This window comes from Macrobrachium nipponense, chromosome 4 (assembly GCF_015104395.2).
Source record: "Macrobrachium nipponense isolate FS-2020 chromosome 4, ASM1510439v2, whole genome shotgun sequence".
Classification (NCBI taxonomy): domain Eukaryota; kingdom Metazoa; phylum Arthropoda; class Malacostraca; order Decapoda; family Palaemonidae; genus Macrobrachium; species Macrobrachium nipponense.
The window spans coordinates 132,191,568-132,207,077 of record NC_061100.1 but is presented as its reverse complement, the minus strand read 5'-3'; the positions used below and the strand labels follow the sequence as shown (position 1 = coordinate 132,207,077).

Sequence of the window (15,510 nt, the reverse complement as noted above, 5' to 3'; positions counted from 1 at the left end):
TATGTATGTAGCTGTATTTCCGAATTCAGCTATATATATGTCTGCCAAGTGAGTATGAACAAACTTTATTGTGATATAATTTCATATTTTGCCTTGCGTTATTTTACTTCTGGTTGGTTCAAGTCATATACGCTTGCTGTAGTTACCTCTTCGGATGGCAACCGAGAGGTCTATTGTTTATTTTAAGGACATTTAATCGTTACTCCCTGCAGCCTTCCAGGAGTTTCCGATTTATCTTTTACCGTTGTATGGTAGTGTTCTGACGACACAAAAACGCATCTATATATTTAGAGCGTTTTCTGTTTCGCTTAAATATACCAGCTTGAGAGTCTTTCGGCTCAAAAAATAACGGACCTATTTCTTCGTAGAATAGGGTAGCTGGCAACCCAGACATAAAGTTAAGAGACGACGTTCGTAAGCTGCTGGCTGCTGCTGTCACGCTGTGTCTGTCTTCCAGTCCAACCGAGCCAGTAACAGATCGGGCGGTGTCATGCGCCGTAGGTTACGTCCTCTCTCTCCTGCGGGATTGACTGACTAACCGTATCTCTGTGCTGGCGGTTACGTCTCTCCTGCGGGATTGACTGACTAACTGTAACTCTGCCCTACAATCACGGACTTTAGCCTAAGATTGAGGGGATTTTCTTACGTGAATGAATAAACGTTGCATTCGTTTTGCCTTACTATGTTCAACAGAGTTATCTCTTAATGCACGGTATAGAACTACGAGTCTACCGCAACATTGCACTTTTATATGCTCTCCTGCTTAGGCAAAGCGCAGCCTTATTAGGGAAGTAGCATACTCGGGGAGGGAATGGATGAGCTTGCTGGGGACCATTTCCTTCCTGAAGAAGTTTGTTTCCCCGAATAGACTGCAATTCAGACCACAGTTTTTTCTACCGGGAAACTGAAATATTATTCAAGATCTAGGAATGATTCTGAACATCTCTCAGTGCGTTTCTCCCCACCTGAGGCGATAGAAAGAAGGTGCCGGACATCTGGATAGGGTTTCAGATGTCCTGGATCTTAATCTGAAAGAAGTAAAAGCGATTCGGTAGTCCCTCCAGTCCTCGTAACGAGTTTTGGGAACCAGTGGTCCAGATCAACTCTGATATTCCACAGCTCTCTCATATCTTAAGAAGTATCTTCTCTCGGTCCCTGTTCGAGTTTACGAAAAAAAGAAAGCCTATCATAACAACAGGCGTAGAATGTAACGATCCTCTAGAGGTTCGTTACCGGATTGCGAAAGTCCGTACGAATCGTCTCGATCGACGGCAGCAACTATTGACTTCCGAGTGGAATCTTTCTTTAGAAGTAAGTTGAGAGTTGTGGAGACTTTAGGGACGCCCTTTCATTCTTCTCTTCGATATGTTGAGGACGAAGAGGCTTCTTCTTCTCTGCTCCCTTATTCTCGATCCGGGATCGGTACCATTAAACGCCATCCTATGATATTGAACGGGGATGGATATTTAGTCTCTTTTCCCCCCTTTTTTTCAATCGCTTAGGGAAATGTTAATAAGAGGATTTATGACGTCACATGGGAGCGACAATGACGCTGATCGCCCCATGTTGGCCTTCAGGATCCTGGATTCACAGAGGTCACATACTTCCTAGTTCACTTTCCAAGGACCTTTTCCGAGAGAGTCGGTCTACTCTAACTCGAAAGGTACCTATAACCTCTCCGCTCTGAGTCTGACTACGTTCAGACTATCGAGATGTTGACAGGAATAAGATTACCGTCTTCCATTTCCGTCTGAAGAATGGGATAAGCTGGCAGTCACAACTATTAAAGAAATACGCAAATATGTTGTTGCCGGCCTTTGGGCTCAGATTTCTTTTTGCGTCTGTCAAACAACAAAGCCCTTCACGATTTTGAGTTCTGTGGAATCTCGAACCTCGCTCACCATCTACTTTTTGTCTCACCTGGTTTCTCGGAGTCAGACACTCGTGCGAGATCAGGCGACATATAGTAGCCCTGAGTTTCTTGGGTTGGACGAAGTCGGTTGCGTTTATACACCCCCGATGATCGTGTAACATGAGACCAGGTTGGACTGTCAGGCATTCTTCCTTCGGGACTGAATCGCCTTTTTGCTCCTCGCTCCTTTCTCCTGGCACCAGAAGCTCGAGTCAGGAGTTGCTTCGCTGACGACGTTGGGTTGCGTTGATACACCCCCAAGGTTTGCTTAGATTGAATCGACCAGGCAGTCCAGCACACTCATCCTTCAGCGAAAAGAATAGTGCCTTATGGTCTTCAGGGTACAGCCTTGCTGTCCTTGATTCGTCTGACTGGTCAACTGGTCGGTCTCCTGACTTTAGTACAGACGGACTGACTGTGCATGTCCAGATCGAAGCTTTCAATATGGAACTTAGACGTAGTCTGAAGTTCTTGATGTCAAAGCATTCGAACCTCTCCTACCTGTTAACTTCTTGCATTGATCAGGAAGGCCTTCTTCTAACCACCCTAGATACGACAAAGAGGGTTAGTGAGATTTTAAGCCATCGTCACAAGTTTTGGCTTTAGAGAACACAAGGCGGTGTGCTCTCTAACCCTTCCGTTGTGGCCTAAGAATGGTAACCCGTTTTGTCCGTGGGCCAGGAGCTTGGAAGCAAGGATGGCACAAGTTAGTGGGCAGGAGCCAGAGAGAGTCCTGTGCCCTGTCGGGTCTCTCAAGTTTTATCTACATAAAACTCAAGAAAGTCGAAGTCAATCGGGCAATCTGCAGTGTTCCGAAAAAAAGACCAGACTTGCCCATATCGAAGACAGCCTGGCTTTAGTGTAAGGAGTTCTTTCAAAAATGCTCCTTCATTGTGTTTGCACAAAGATTTGAAATCTTTTTATCTGAATGCTCACGAGGTGAGGGCGCGGCCTCGGAAAGCATTTCAACAGAGCATGGCACTCAGCAACATCCTGAGTACCATGTTTTAGCGAAGCAACTCTGTGTTCACTTCACACTCCCTGCGAGATGTGAAGATGGCATATGAGATCTGCTGCTCGCTAGGGCCATACGTGTCTGCAGACACAATCTTGGGGGCAAGAAGTACCACTCATCCTATCCTGTAGAAAATGGTTAGGAAGAGCTCTTAATTTAGTTGTTGAGTCGCCGACAACGGCGACTTCTTAACTCTTAAGCCTTAGTTAACACTTAACCTTAACTTTGGCTAGGTTGGTCAGGTGGTGATATATATATTTATATATATATATTTATTTTACTTCTTAGCCCTCATGGTATGGTCAATATGGTCTAGTCACGTCGTGTCTCGCCCCTGTTGACAGATCATCTGGAGTGCACCAGCTATATAGGTCTCTACCTCGCCTGGCAACTCTAGTAGCACAAGCAGACTTACTGGCAGTAACCACGAAGCCAGCTATGCTAAACAGGTGGAACCAAGATGTAAATCATCTGCATGCCATTTGTTTCCCAAAATCCGTTCTATTCTGTCCCTTCCCACCTCCAAAGGTGGGATTCAGCTATATATATATCTGACAGGTAAGTTTCATGAACAAAATGATATTGTTATGATACAATAAAGTTTGTTCATACTTACCTGGCAGATATATATAATCAAGTACCCACCCACCTCCCCTCAGGGGACAGTGGAAATAAAAATTATGAATAGAAAATGGGAATGGTTCCTGATACCCGCCTCCCAGCGGCGGGAATGGGTACTAACCACCTGGCCGACCACTGCGTGTGTCGGAAGTTTTTAAAATTCTGTCGGACTTCAGAAAATACAGCTATATATATATCTGCCAGGTAAGTATGAACAAACTTTATTGTATCATAACAATATCATTTTTATAAATTCACCATAAATTGAAGGTAAATGATTGAATATTACTAGAATATAAGAGTTTTAGCTTACAATTGCGCTTTTCGACCATTTCGGTAGAGTCAAAGTTGACTGAAGGTTGAAATTTTGGCACTTATCGTTATTTATATGAAAATATTTCAAAACTGATAAAAGCTACAATCATGAGTAGTTTTTTGTTGTTGTATACTACATGAAATTGCGCACATTTTCATATATAATACCCCATATAACAATTATTATATAAAATGGCGCAAAAATTATGTCAAAGTGACGAAATAATTTCTGAGATGTGTCGCTGATACTTTTTAGTGCGAGAAGAAAGAAATTCGCGCTTGTGCGCCTGGGTAACGATTGTAAATAAAACAGCGCCTTGATCCGTGAACTCCCAGCATCCCCCAAGGCACGTGATTCAAAAGTTTTCGCCTAGTAGGCCTATAACTATTTTTCCGAGAATTTTTAAAAAAACTTTTTTATATCGACGTACCATACATCCAATCGGCACACAACAGACAATTTATATCGATGTTTAATACGTCCAATTGGCGTTAAAGGGTTAATCGGGCTAGATAAATTATATTAAGGTAATGTTTATTAATATGGAATTTTTATTATAAAATTAATATTAATAATACTTACCTGTATAATTTATCTAGTCCCACCCATCCTACCCCACGATCTGCCTATCACAACTGATTTTCAAGGGAATGTATTGTAATTGTCAACGGCAGTGTTGCCAACTGGCGGACAGAGTAGGAGGTAACAGGGTTGCCAATGTTGTAAATTTTGGTGCGGTTTTTGGGGATTTAGGGCTAGATAAATTATACAGGTAAGTATTATTAATATTAAATTTATAATAAAAATTCCATTTTTATTTATTTATTTTTTTAAAGTAAAATTCATGTGATGCCCATGCTTAAGAGATAATTTATATGTTGAGTTAAATTTTTCATGGAAGTATTTAATGCCATATATTTTTCAGTGTTGAAAGTCAAATGGATTATAATGAATCAATATTGTAGACTTTTGATATGCTTTTTCTTAACCAAGGTAATGGGAGGAATGTGGTGACATTAAACGAGGATTACAATGCTGCCAGCATCTGACATGCTCCCTCTGCAAGATGAAGCAGTGTCTATAGAACCACAGTATGATGGTGTCATCATGCTGAGTCCTGAGGTTGTGTTGTTCAGTGATGCCACACCACGTCCAGATGGGAGGAAAGTTTATCATGTCTTCCAGCGTAATGTCGGGGAAGCACAACGAGATGAATCTGTGCACAGTGAAGATTTCCATTCAAGACGTGAGCAGTTGTTTTCTCAGGCGCATGAAAATACTCTGCACAACATCCAACAGGTTAGTAGACTAGTCTAAAAATATGTACCTGTACTAAAATACAAACCATTGCAATCTAAATGAATGTCTTCTTTAGTTTTAGAGATGAAATCATTTAGAGAACTTAGCTGCCCTATTTTAGGTCGTGTAACTAGCAGATGAGCTTTATTTACTTACACCTTCTTGTGTTGGTTTCATTAGATAACAAGTTTCTACTTTTTCTGGTTTCATTAGATAACAAGTTTCTACTTTTGCTTTAGCCTTTTTTGTGTGAGTAGAGACCAAGGAAAAGGAACTGTAAAGGATTCAGTAAACACTGAAAGGCTGATCAGTCTTGTGCACTATCCAGGTTGAGATATCTGGTGTGTTCAGTAAGGATAGCAGTAAATAATTTTTCAGGGCCAACACCAAATTAATACATGTACTGGTATCTGTGAAACAAGCAAGGGAGAGATGAAGTGAACAAAAAAGGGATTTTGACAAAGGAAAAATCTATTTCTGGAGGAAGACCTGTGTCGCCCTGTGAAATGTTCCTATAGCACTCATTTCTAGGTATAAATAAATGCTAAATATACCAGAGAAAAAAGCCATATGGAATGCTGGAGTTACTAACCCCAGCTCGCCCACCCTCATAGGGTGTCGGTATAGCACAGGGGCTATTTGCCTCTAGTACGTTGATGTGGAACTGGCGGAATGTTTTCGACCACGTTCCTTGAACCTTCTTGTACTGGGAGTTGCCCCCCCATCCGCTCAGAGAGGCGTCTGTGTGAACTATCGGAGACGGCGGTGGAAACTGTAGTGGTACTGATTTGGAAAGACTCCGGACTTCCGTCCATGGGCAGAGTCTTTTCTTTAATATTGGCGGAATCAAGGAGATTTTGTCTCTGAACTTGTTGTTGGCTCTTTTCCGCCAAACCCGATTGATATCCTTCAGTCTGGCTTTCAACAGAACATCTGTTATTGAAGCAAACTGAAGTGAACCTAAGATTCTCTCTTGGGTACGACGAGAAGCCCGTTTGTTCTTGAGGAATTGTCTCGTAGCTTTCGCTATCTCTCTGCACGTCTTTGGCGGAAGAGATAGTTTTTGTGTGGTTAGGTCCCATTGAATTCCCAACCATTGAAAGCGAGACGGCGGAATGAGACGGGACTTTTCATTGTTTATCTGGAAACCCAGGTATTCTAGGAATTTTATTACTTTGGCTGTTGCCTTGTGACATTCCTCATCGTTGGTCGCCCAAATGAGCCAGTCGTCTAGGTAAGCTACTAACATTACCCGCTGAGCTCTTAGTTCTTGAACTACTGTCTCTCCTAGTTTGGTGAATATTCTGGGCGCTATGTTGAACCCGAATGGCATGACTGAACGAGTAAGCTTGTTTTCCTAGTTTGAAGCCTAGGTATGGAGAGAAGTTTCTTGCTATCGGTACATGATAGTAAGCGTCTGTAAGATCGATAGAGGTGGTGACGACCCCACGGGGAAGTAAGGTCCGCACCTGCAAGACGGTTAGCATACGGAACTTGTCGTGTTGAATGTGTGAGTTGAGAGGGGACAAGTCCAGAATCACTCTTCGTTTGTCCGAGTCCTTCTTCGGTACACTGAACAAACGTCCTTGAAATTTCAGGTGACTGACTTTCTTTATTGCCTTCTTTTGAAGAAGGTCTTTGGCATAGTCTAGAAGGTCTGTCGTTGGAATCTGGTGAAAACTGACTGGTGGAGGAGGCTCTTTCTTCCATTTCCACCTCAGACCTTTCGATACAATACTGTGGGCCCACGTACTGAAGGTCCAATGGTCCCAGGAGAGGTACAATTTCCCGCCCACCTGCAGAGACTCATTGACTGGTTGAGGTCTTACTTCCTCTGCCTCCTCTGAAGCCTCTGCCTCTAGAGCCAGCTCTCTGCTGGAAAGCACCTCTGGCTCTGTTACCCCTTGCGTGTCTATTAAAGCCTCGAAACGCCCCTTGTGTTTCAAAGGAGGCGTTGAAAGCTGGGGAAGTTACAAGGGCAACCGAACTCGAAGGCTGTTGAGTTGGTTGACTCTGCAGCAGAACAAACTGCTGTTGTGGCTGTGCCTTAGATGTCGAAGGCTTGCTGATCTGGGAGACAGGAACTGCCTGTACTACTGCCTGAGACTGAGAGGTCTGGAAAGGCTGATACTTCCTAGGCCTCTTCCTACCTTTGGATTGTGGTCCGGGGGTCTCGAACTTCCTTTTGAAGGGAAGTCCCCAGCGGACACGAAGGTTCTGGTTAGCTCTAGCCGCTTCGCTGAGGACGCTGTTAACCATGTCCTCAGGAAAGAGGTTGGCACCCCAGATCGACGCCTTTATGAGCTTGTTCGGCTCATGCCTGATGGAGGCATTAGCAAAGACATGCTTCCTGCAGGCTCGTCTAGCCACTATAAAATCATACAGGTCCGATTGAAAAGCCTGCAGTAGCGACTTTGTCATGGCCCGGAATTAGAGGCTCATCTGCAAAGACGGTAGCCGTCAACTCTGCAGTGGTGACTGAGTTAATTGACCTGCTCAGCCTGCATCTTGCTTCGAATCCTGCCTTAATCATGGAGTCCGGAATTCTAGGCAAATGTTCACTGAATTGTGTGTAGGCACACTCCGGGTCGAGTTTGCCCACCGTGAACGTTGCTGGAGCACCAGCCCAACACTCTAGATCTCCGGGAAAGAGCAAAGAGGCAGCCTCCATCTCGGCTAGTCTAGCATAGCCCGGGAAGGGGAATTGTAGGCCCGGTGGGAAGAACTCATAGTCTTCCACTGGTCGGGTTCTGCAACCTTCAATTGTAAGCTTGCCCTCTGAAAACGGGGCATGCAGAGCCAACCGCCATGGGTTGCTATTCTCGAATGGCGGAAGCTTGGGTGTGTCCGGCACCACAAAGGACTGGGGTGTGTTTCCGGAGTGGAGGAATCCGGTCACCAATTCCTCCTGGGCTTGTAATCTCTGGGTCAGAGACATGATGGACTGTCCCGATGTCTCTAGACCTGAGGCGAGTTGAGTGGACATCGATTGAGGTCTCGAGTCCACTACTTCGCTCATCTTCTGCATGAGAAGAGTGGCGAAAGCCTCATGGTCGAATCCAGACTCTGCTGGTCTGGCTTTGGAAGACTTAGCTCTCGACCCCTTGGGTGGGTGAGTAGCTTTGGCTGAGGAAGTCGAAGGCTTGGGGGCCAATGACGACCTGGCGCAGTCTGCCGGGGAAGGCTTGGCTGGTCTACCCACCTTTGGCAGAGACTTCGTCTTCAAGGTTTTCACCTTGGGGATTACTGAGCCCGACCTATTCCAAGGGGCAGTGGACTTCCCAGGGAAGCCCTGAAAAGAAGAAGAAGAAGAAGGAGTTGGACTAAAAGAGAGAACGTTAGCCCCACGACTACCTGCCTCACTTACCTCCCTACCTTCCTCCTGTTCCTCGATGGCCACAGGCTCTCGGTGCAGGCTGATGGCCACCACCTCCTCTGTCATGACATCACACAAGCCCTCTTGGTCCTCCGGGGGTGCTTGGGTCTCCTGGCAGATTCGCTCTATGATGGGAGCCGCTACTCCCGCCAGTACTGCTGCCGAAACCTGGGCGTTCGGGTAGAGGAGGGCGCACATCTCCTCCGACAGCACGTAGGGTTGGCCGGCTCCCACATGTCTTCCAAAGCCCCCTACCCAGGCCTTCAGGGCCAACATTGAGGAGGTCTTGAGCATCAGATCAACCTGTAAGAAATAACCAAATCAGGTTTCTCAGTGTCGGGGACTTTTCCAACCGATATGTGTAACATAGAATTCAGAGTAACAATGAGGCGAGTATGCTACCTACCGACTCATCTGTTACGATCCTAACAAGGTCGTAACACACTGTGCAGGCTTCTGGGTGCCAGACGGCGTGTCCCTCCAAGTGGATGGCGCAGCTGGCATGAGACCGGCATACCTCATGCCCATACGGCTTGTACAGGACAGCTGGACATCCCGCCTCCTGGCATCGAACCATCTTTAAGTTGGAAAGATATATGAGTATCGTCAAATAATGCCGCCAGAGTTAATTCCGGCGGTATGAGTACACTTAAACTAGTTGCTTAACCAGCTAAAGGTATAATCTTCAACTTACTTGTTATTAATAAAGCTCTGGATGTATCCGCCTGCTCCGGAATCCATACTTTGGGTATCGCCAAAGCTATAATCGGCGGAGAGGGTCTGATACGAGCAGAACAGGGAAACAAGGCAAAACCTAAGCCTGAGTCTGATCACACCAGAGTAGAGTAGCAAAACCTAACCAACTGGAGGCGCATTCTCTGAGCCCAGTTCCGCCCCCACCGGAGTGGGCAGCAGCGATAAAATAGAAGACGGAAAACAGAGCGGCGTGAACAACGGTACGTAGAACTCCGGTGTATACATTCTGGCGCATGTGATGGTAGACCACACTTCGCCAGAATAAACACAGGCCCGGAGACATACCAACAGAAGCTACATAATAAATTTTCTTAATACTAAGCTCTGAATGTCTCCGCCTACTCCGGAATCCATAATCTCGTCATCACAAAAGCTAAAACCGGCGGGGTTGGCCTGATACGAGCAGAACAGGGAAAATAGGTAAAACCTAAGCCTGAGTCTGATTGCACCGGAGAAGAGTAGCAGTTCCAAGTCAATTAGAAACGCAGCTCTAAGCCCAGTTCTGCCCCCACTGGAGTGGGGAAGCAGCAATAACACTAGAGAAGTAAGGAAATCAGAGCGGCGGAACAGCGGTATGTGAATTCCGTCATATAGCCTCCTGGCGGGTGTGATGGTAGACCACACCTCGCCAGAAAACACACAGGCCCAGAGACATACCAACAGAGATTACATAATCTACTAATCCCCCAATCTCCTCCGACTAATCCCCAGGACCGAGCTCTAAGCTCTAGCTGTCGTTCATCGGTAGGATTACTTAGGCAGCGAGCTAACAAAGCAGCGCTGGAACGAGTCCAGGACGGAGGGTGAGGGTGGTGTCTGGAGTAGAGTGGACGAATCGTGATCGCCTGGCCACAGCAACCGATTAGTGAAAACCACTTCTCGAGAAGCTGTTAACTAGCCTACCACTAAAGGGGGCAGAAGACGGTAGGCCAACTGACACCCTAAAGGGAGCAAGGGCCCAGGCTACACTCAACAAAGACAATTCATAAAATAATTGATGAGGAATTACTGGAAGTACTGACGAAAAAAAAAAGGGGGGGAGAGAAAACTGCACCCAGCTAAGATTCCAGCCCAACCCTCCGAATTCGGTACAGATCCAGTCAGGTAGGCTAGGATGGCTCCTATAAGGACATCACGAAGAGGACGCTTAGAACCAAACTCAACCCTCCAAAATCGAATCTTCTGATCTGGTCAGGTAAGATAGGCCTAGCCCCTTCAAACATTACAAGAGAGAGACTCTCTAGTCCTGGACCACCCTCCAAGCAAACATATCTGCCTGGTCAGGTGGCGGTAAAAGGAGCCACTAAGGGTGGAGGGATATACAGAGACTGCCTAGCCTACCCTCCAAAACCTATCCTAGGTCTGGTCGGATAGGCCAGGGTATGACATCGTGAAGAACTTCCAACCTCATCAAATAGCAATACAAGACTATAATCGAAAACTAAACTAGAAATATACATGCATGAGTACCGCGAAAGAAAGAGGAATCTTCACCTCCAAAAATAAACTGGTGAACCGCTAGGCTAGCCTAGGATGCCAAAAACACAATATACTCGCTCATAACGTGATGAAACATATCACTGTATGCACGAAAGGGAACCAACGCACTCCTGAGGGGCAGATGATAACGAAAAAGGCCTTAATAGGCAAATAACGTAAGACAAACCGTTAAAAACAAAGCCTCAGTATACGTCAGGAGCGAGACGGGCCCTATAATAGGCTAATAACGTAAGGATAAAACCGTAAAAATAAGGCTCTCAGAATTCGTCAGGACCGAGGATGATGAAAAAGAATACAAAAACAGTAGCCTATATAGTGAAGTGCTAAACGGTGGATAAAATACACCTCGAGATAAAAATTGAAATAATTGCGCACGCCGCCAGTCATGCACCCAAAATGGCGGATCGTAAGAACGTCATACCCGGCTCACAAGGACAAAAGACTTAAAATAAGGGCCAAAGTTGGATGCATCGTTGCCCCAACGTGTTCAAAAATGATAAATGGAATACGTACTCAACTTAGATGAAGAAGCTTGTTGTTCGTGAGAAGACATGATGCTTCGCAAAAAACACTTCTTGGAAACAGCAAAAACGGCGCATGCAGACACAGTGAGTGCTATTACAGGAATGAGGGTTTCTGGCAGAGGTAGTAGTAGTAGCGAGCGGAAGGTAGACGTTGTAATGGCACCTCTCTAGAGAGGGATTTTGAGAGGAGACTTCTAATTAGCAAAGTATCTGTGGTAGTGGCTTCCACTCGCCCCTGTGCTATACTGACACCCTATGAGGGTGGGCGAGCTGGGGGTAGTAACTCCAGCATTCCATATGGCTTTTTTCTCTGGTATATTTAGCATTTATTTATACCTAGAAATGAGTTCTATAGGAACATTTCACCGGCTGACACAGGTCGAACCCAGAAATTAGAAGTATGACCTGTGTCATGTATTTTGATGTGTAGCCTTTAAATGTATTCTGTCCAGAAGATACTGTGTGGTGATCCTTACCTGGTAGGAGTGTGCCACAGTAGGATGGATTATAGGAATGTTCAGTACAGGCAGTCCCCGGGTTACGACATTCAGAGTTTACGAAGCTCGTCAAAGATATTCATAAAAAATTATTTCCCCAGGTTACAACGCATGTTCTGTATGTACGACATGTATGATGCTGACCTGATGGAAGAAATATGGCTCCAAAATGGCAAAATGGTCAAAATTTGAAGGTTTTAATTATGGGACTAGCCCAGTAATTATATAGCTAAAAGTTTCACTCGTTCGGCAGCTAAATTCCGAAATTCGCTAGTCACGCTAATTTTTTGTCTTGTTCTGGTTAGGTAACAAGGACCCTGCCCACTTGTGGGGAAAGAGGAACCAATGGGCAAAGAGCTCAGTTTGTTTCTACCTGCTGATGGCTACAGACTGGTTGACAGCTGCAGTAAATTCTGGAATTCTTGACTTTTCCTTTTGTGTATCAGCATTTGGGGAAGTATTATTTGCGTTGTGTTGGCCAACTGAGTATTATCTATTTAGATTTAGGTTCTTGTTACTTAGAGAACTAGATAGTTCTTGACTTGGAAATAACCAGCCCAAGAAGAGCCGTTGTTAGGCTCAGAGGTCTGGATAAACCAATCCTTTATTATAAATAATTGACTTGGATTACCAACTTGTCTTTCTATTCACGCCATGTTGGACTCTAGTGTTGCCAACATTAGGTATTGTGCAAATGGTTGTAAGACTAGATTGACTAAAGAGTCTTACGATTCACATGCCTTGTGCTCATCTTTTAGTGGACAAGTATGTTCTGTAGATTTAAGATGTAATGAATGTGTAGATTGGGATGAGAGAACATGGAGAAACTTAGAATATCATTTAAGAAAATTGGTTACAGATAGGAAGAGAAAGGTTTTAGCTAGAGTTAGTTCAAAATCAGCTAGTCAGTGATCATTGGATTCGAATGTTTCTGTTATTTTTCTAGCCACAGTTCCCACTTCTCTTGCTTTACCACCTTCTAAAGTTTCAGAATCCCATACTTCCAATCCCAACCCCATCACCTGCCTAGAAGAAAAGCTTAAAAAATGCTTTTCACTGTTAGTTCAGACAATGGAGCAGCTTGTTTCAAAGTCCTGATGGGTAAGGCAAAAAGTGACAGTGCAGTGTTAGTGGAGGAGGTGTGGCTGTTTGTCCTATCGACTCTCCTTGGCAAAGGTCAGTGGCATACTCCCCAGTACGTGGGAGGAGTCAAACTGGTAGCCCAAGGAAGTTTGGTGGGATCTGTCCACAAGCAGTCACCCCCTCAGTTCAACCTGTTGTAGTTTCCCAGGTTGCAACAGGGAACTGCTGGAAAGGTCTCTTTTTGGAAGTGCATAAGTTGTCCAGTTTTGAAGACTCCTTTCCTGGTCGTCATCATCAGTGGTGCTCAAGCAGTAATTCTTGGCGTCTTAAAACGGCCTCCACTGATGTAGCGATGCCTCCTGTGGTTACTGTAAAGACGTCTAAGAGTACCAAGCCCTTCTTGCAGTCATTGGGACAGTCCGGAGCAATTTTCTTCTGATTGCCTCTCATAAGGGGATGCTCCCCCAGTGCCTGCAACTCCCAAGGCACCTGCACTGTTGGAAGCAGTCAAGTGCCCATTGGCACCAGAACCCTCTACTATCAACAAGTGCCAGGTAGCGCCACCTTGTGTGGAGTCACAGCAAGGTGTAGTTGCACCTGAGCGCCCATCAGCTCCTCCTCAGGTAGCTCCCTCTGTTTCAACCCTATTCAGCTGAAACTGGATAGCATTTGGGCTTTACCTATTAATGCTCCTTTGATGCTTCGAGCGCCCGCTTTGACTGTGGCGACAGTAGTGGCTAGGACACTTCAAGGATCTTTGGGTGTGGAGCTTCCTCAGGCACCTGTTGTAGCTCCAACTCCCCAAGCTCCTCTGGTTGTAGATACGACCCAAGCTCTTATGGATCTTTCTCCTGTTTTTTCTGAAGAGGAAGAGGTAGAGGATCAAGCTGCCTCTTCAGCGTATGTCGTCTTAATGAGGTTCCTTTTGGCTTCTTATCCTGCCTTCTTTTTGCTTACAACTCCTTCATCGCCTACGTTGACAATAGTGATGGATGTGCCTTCCTCTGCTTCCTCTAGTATACCGAAAATGGTGCTTTCTTCTTTGGCAAAGAAAGCATTCAAGGACATAAAAGCTTTGCTAGCAGAAAAGAGGGATCAAGGCAGAACCCCATATAGTTTTCCTCCCTCTAGGATATCGAGATGGGGGTATCTCTCTTATGCCACTAAGGAGGCTCATTCCTTGTGAATCTGTGCATCTTCCCAAGGAGACTTTGGGGTCAGTAGATTCAGCCAGGTTTTCTGCTTTCTTGTTGGCCAAGATTTTGTTTTCAGCCTCGGAACTAGTGCATCTCCTAAAGAAAATCTTCAAGGTGTTCGAAGTCATGAACTTTCTTGTTGTTCCTACATGATATACAAACCCTCGGTCCTTTACATTAGAAATTACTTTCGGTGTAGGCTGGAATACTGCCGTTAAATTCTTGCCCGGATGTAAACACCACTTTGCTTTCGGCTGTCTTCCATTAAAGATGCGTGTTCGTAAGCTCTTGCTGACTAGCCTCATTCTTTCTCTATTAAAAGCCTGACAGAAGTTCTGGGATCTGATGATGTGGAAAGATTGTGTTCAGTTAGATCTTTACAATACCACTTGCATAAAACTTAGAACATTCGTGGCAATTCTTGCAGTCTGTGGCACCTTGTCAAGAACCTGTCTAGACCATTATCTAAGAATGCACTAGCATTCTTTCTAAGAATCATGATCTGTGAAGCTCACTTGTCAGTCCAAGAAGACATGTTCCCTATATTTAAAGTGAAAGCTCATAAGATTAGAGCAGTAGCCACTTCTCTGGCTTTTAAAAGAAACCTGAACTTATCAGCAATTTTAAACTCTACACACTTTGGAAATGTAAGTCTGTGTTTGTGTCTCATTATCTTCGAGATATTGAAACAGTGTACAATGATTGCAGTACCTTGGGTCCTTTTCTTGTGGCTGGTGTGATGTTGGGAAAGGAAGTGTAGGATATAAGGTGTCTTATGTTTTTTTGGGAAGCCTGAAGGTATGAAGTACCTGAGTACCCTCCAGTCCTTTGTTAGGGTGGTGGTAGTTTTTTATTTAAACATGTTTTGAGTATAGGTAACAAGTTTTTCTGTGGTGGAATATTGGTACTAAGCCCTGCAAAGTGCCAATTTACCGGTCCTTTGTTGGCCATCCGAAATATCTTTCAGCTCAAAGGTCCTACTAAAGTAGTAGGCGCTTGCTGGCTATACTGCCATGCCTCTACATGATAGGACGTGTGACAGCCAGAGGCAGTACTTTCCAGCATCAACTCTCATCAGGTAAGGAATCAGCAAACATTGTTATATAATGTTGGCAATTGTTTCTTTTTTTTCCCTCTTTCTAGTTACAGTGTTAATATTTTGAGGTAGAAATATCCATGCATCCCCCATCCCTTAATGTGGAAATCACCCAGTATATAATTACTGGGTAAGTACCATAATTAAAAATGACATTTTTTTAATACAATAAAGTTTTCATACATTCAACTTCCCTGTCAGATATATACTTAGCTATAGACTCCGTCGTCCCCGACAGAAATTCAAATTTCGCGGCACTCACTACAGGTAGGTCAGGTGATCTACCGCCCTGCTCTGGGTGGCAGGACTAGAAACCATT

The 15,510-nt window shown here is 44.8% G+C and overlaps 1 protein-coding gene across 3 annotated transcripts in view; it reads left to right on the top strand.

Moving 5' to 3' along the window:
- The window catches only part of LOC135211181 (uncharacterized), a 138,796-nt gene that overhangs the window by 29,924 nt on the left and 93,362 nt on the right, over positions 1–15,510 (top strand). For all 3 annotated transcript variants that reach the window (XR_010313633.1, XM_064244395.1, XM_064244394.1), the window contains exon 2: positions 4,858–5,163. Coding sequence is in view for 2 of the 3 variants with exons in the window: in XM_064244395.1 (XP_064100465.1) it covers positions 4,897–5,163 (267 nt within the window). In the remaining variant the exon portion in view is untranslated. The remainder of the gene's footprint in view (positions 1–4,857; positions 5,164–15,510) is intronic.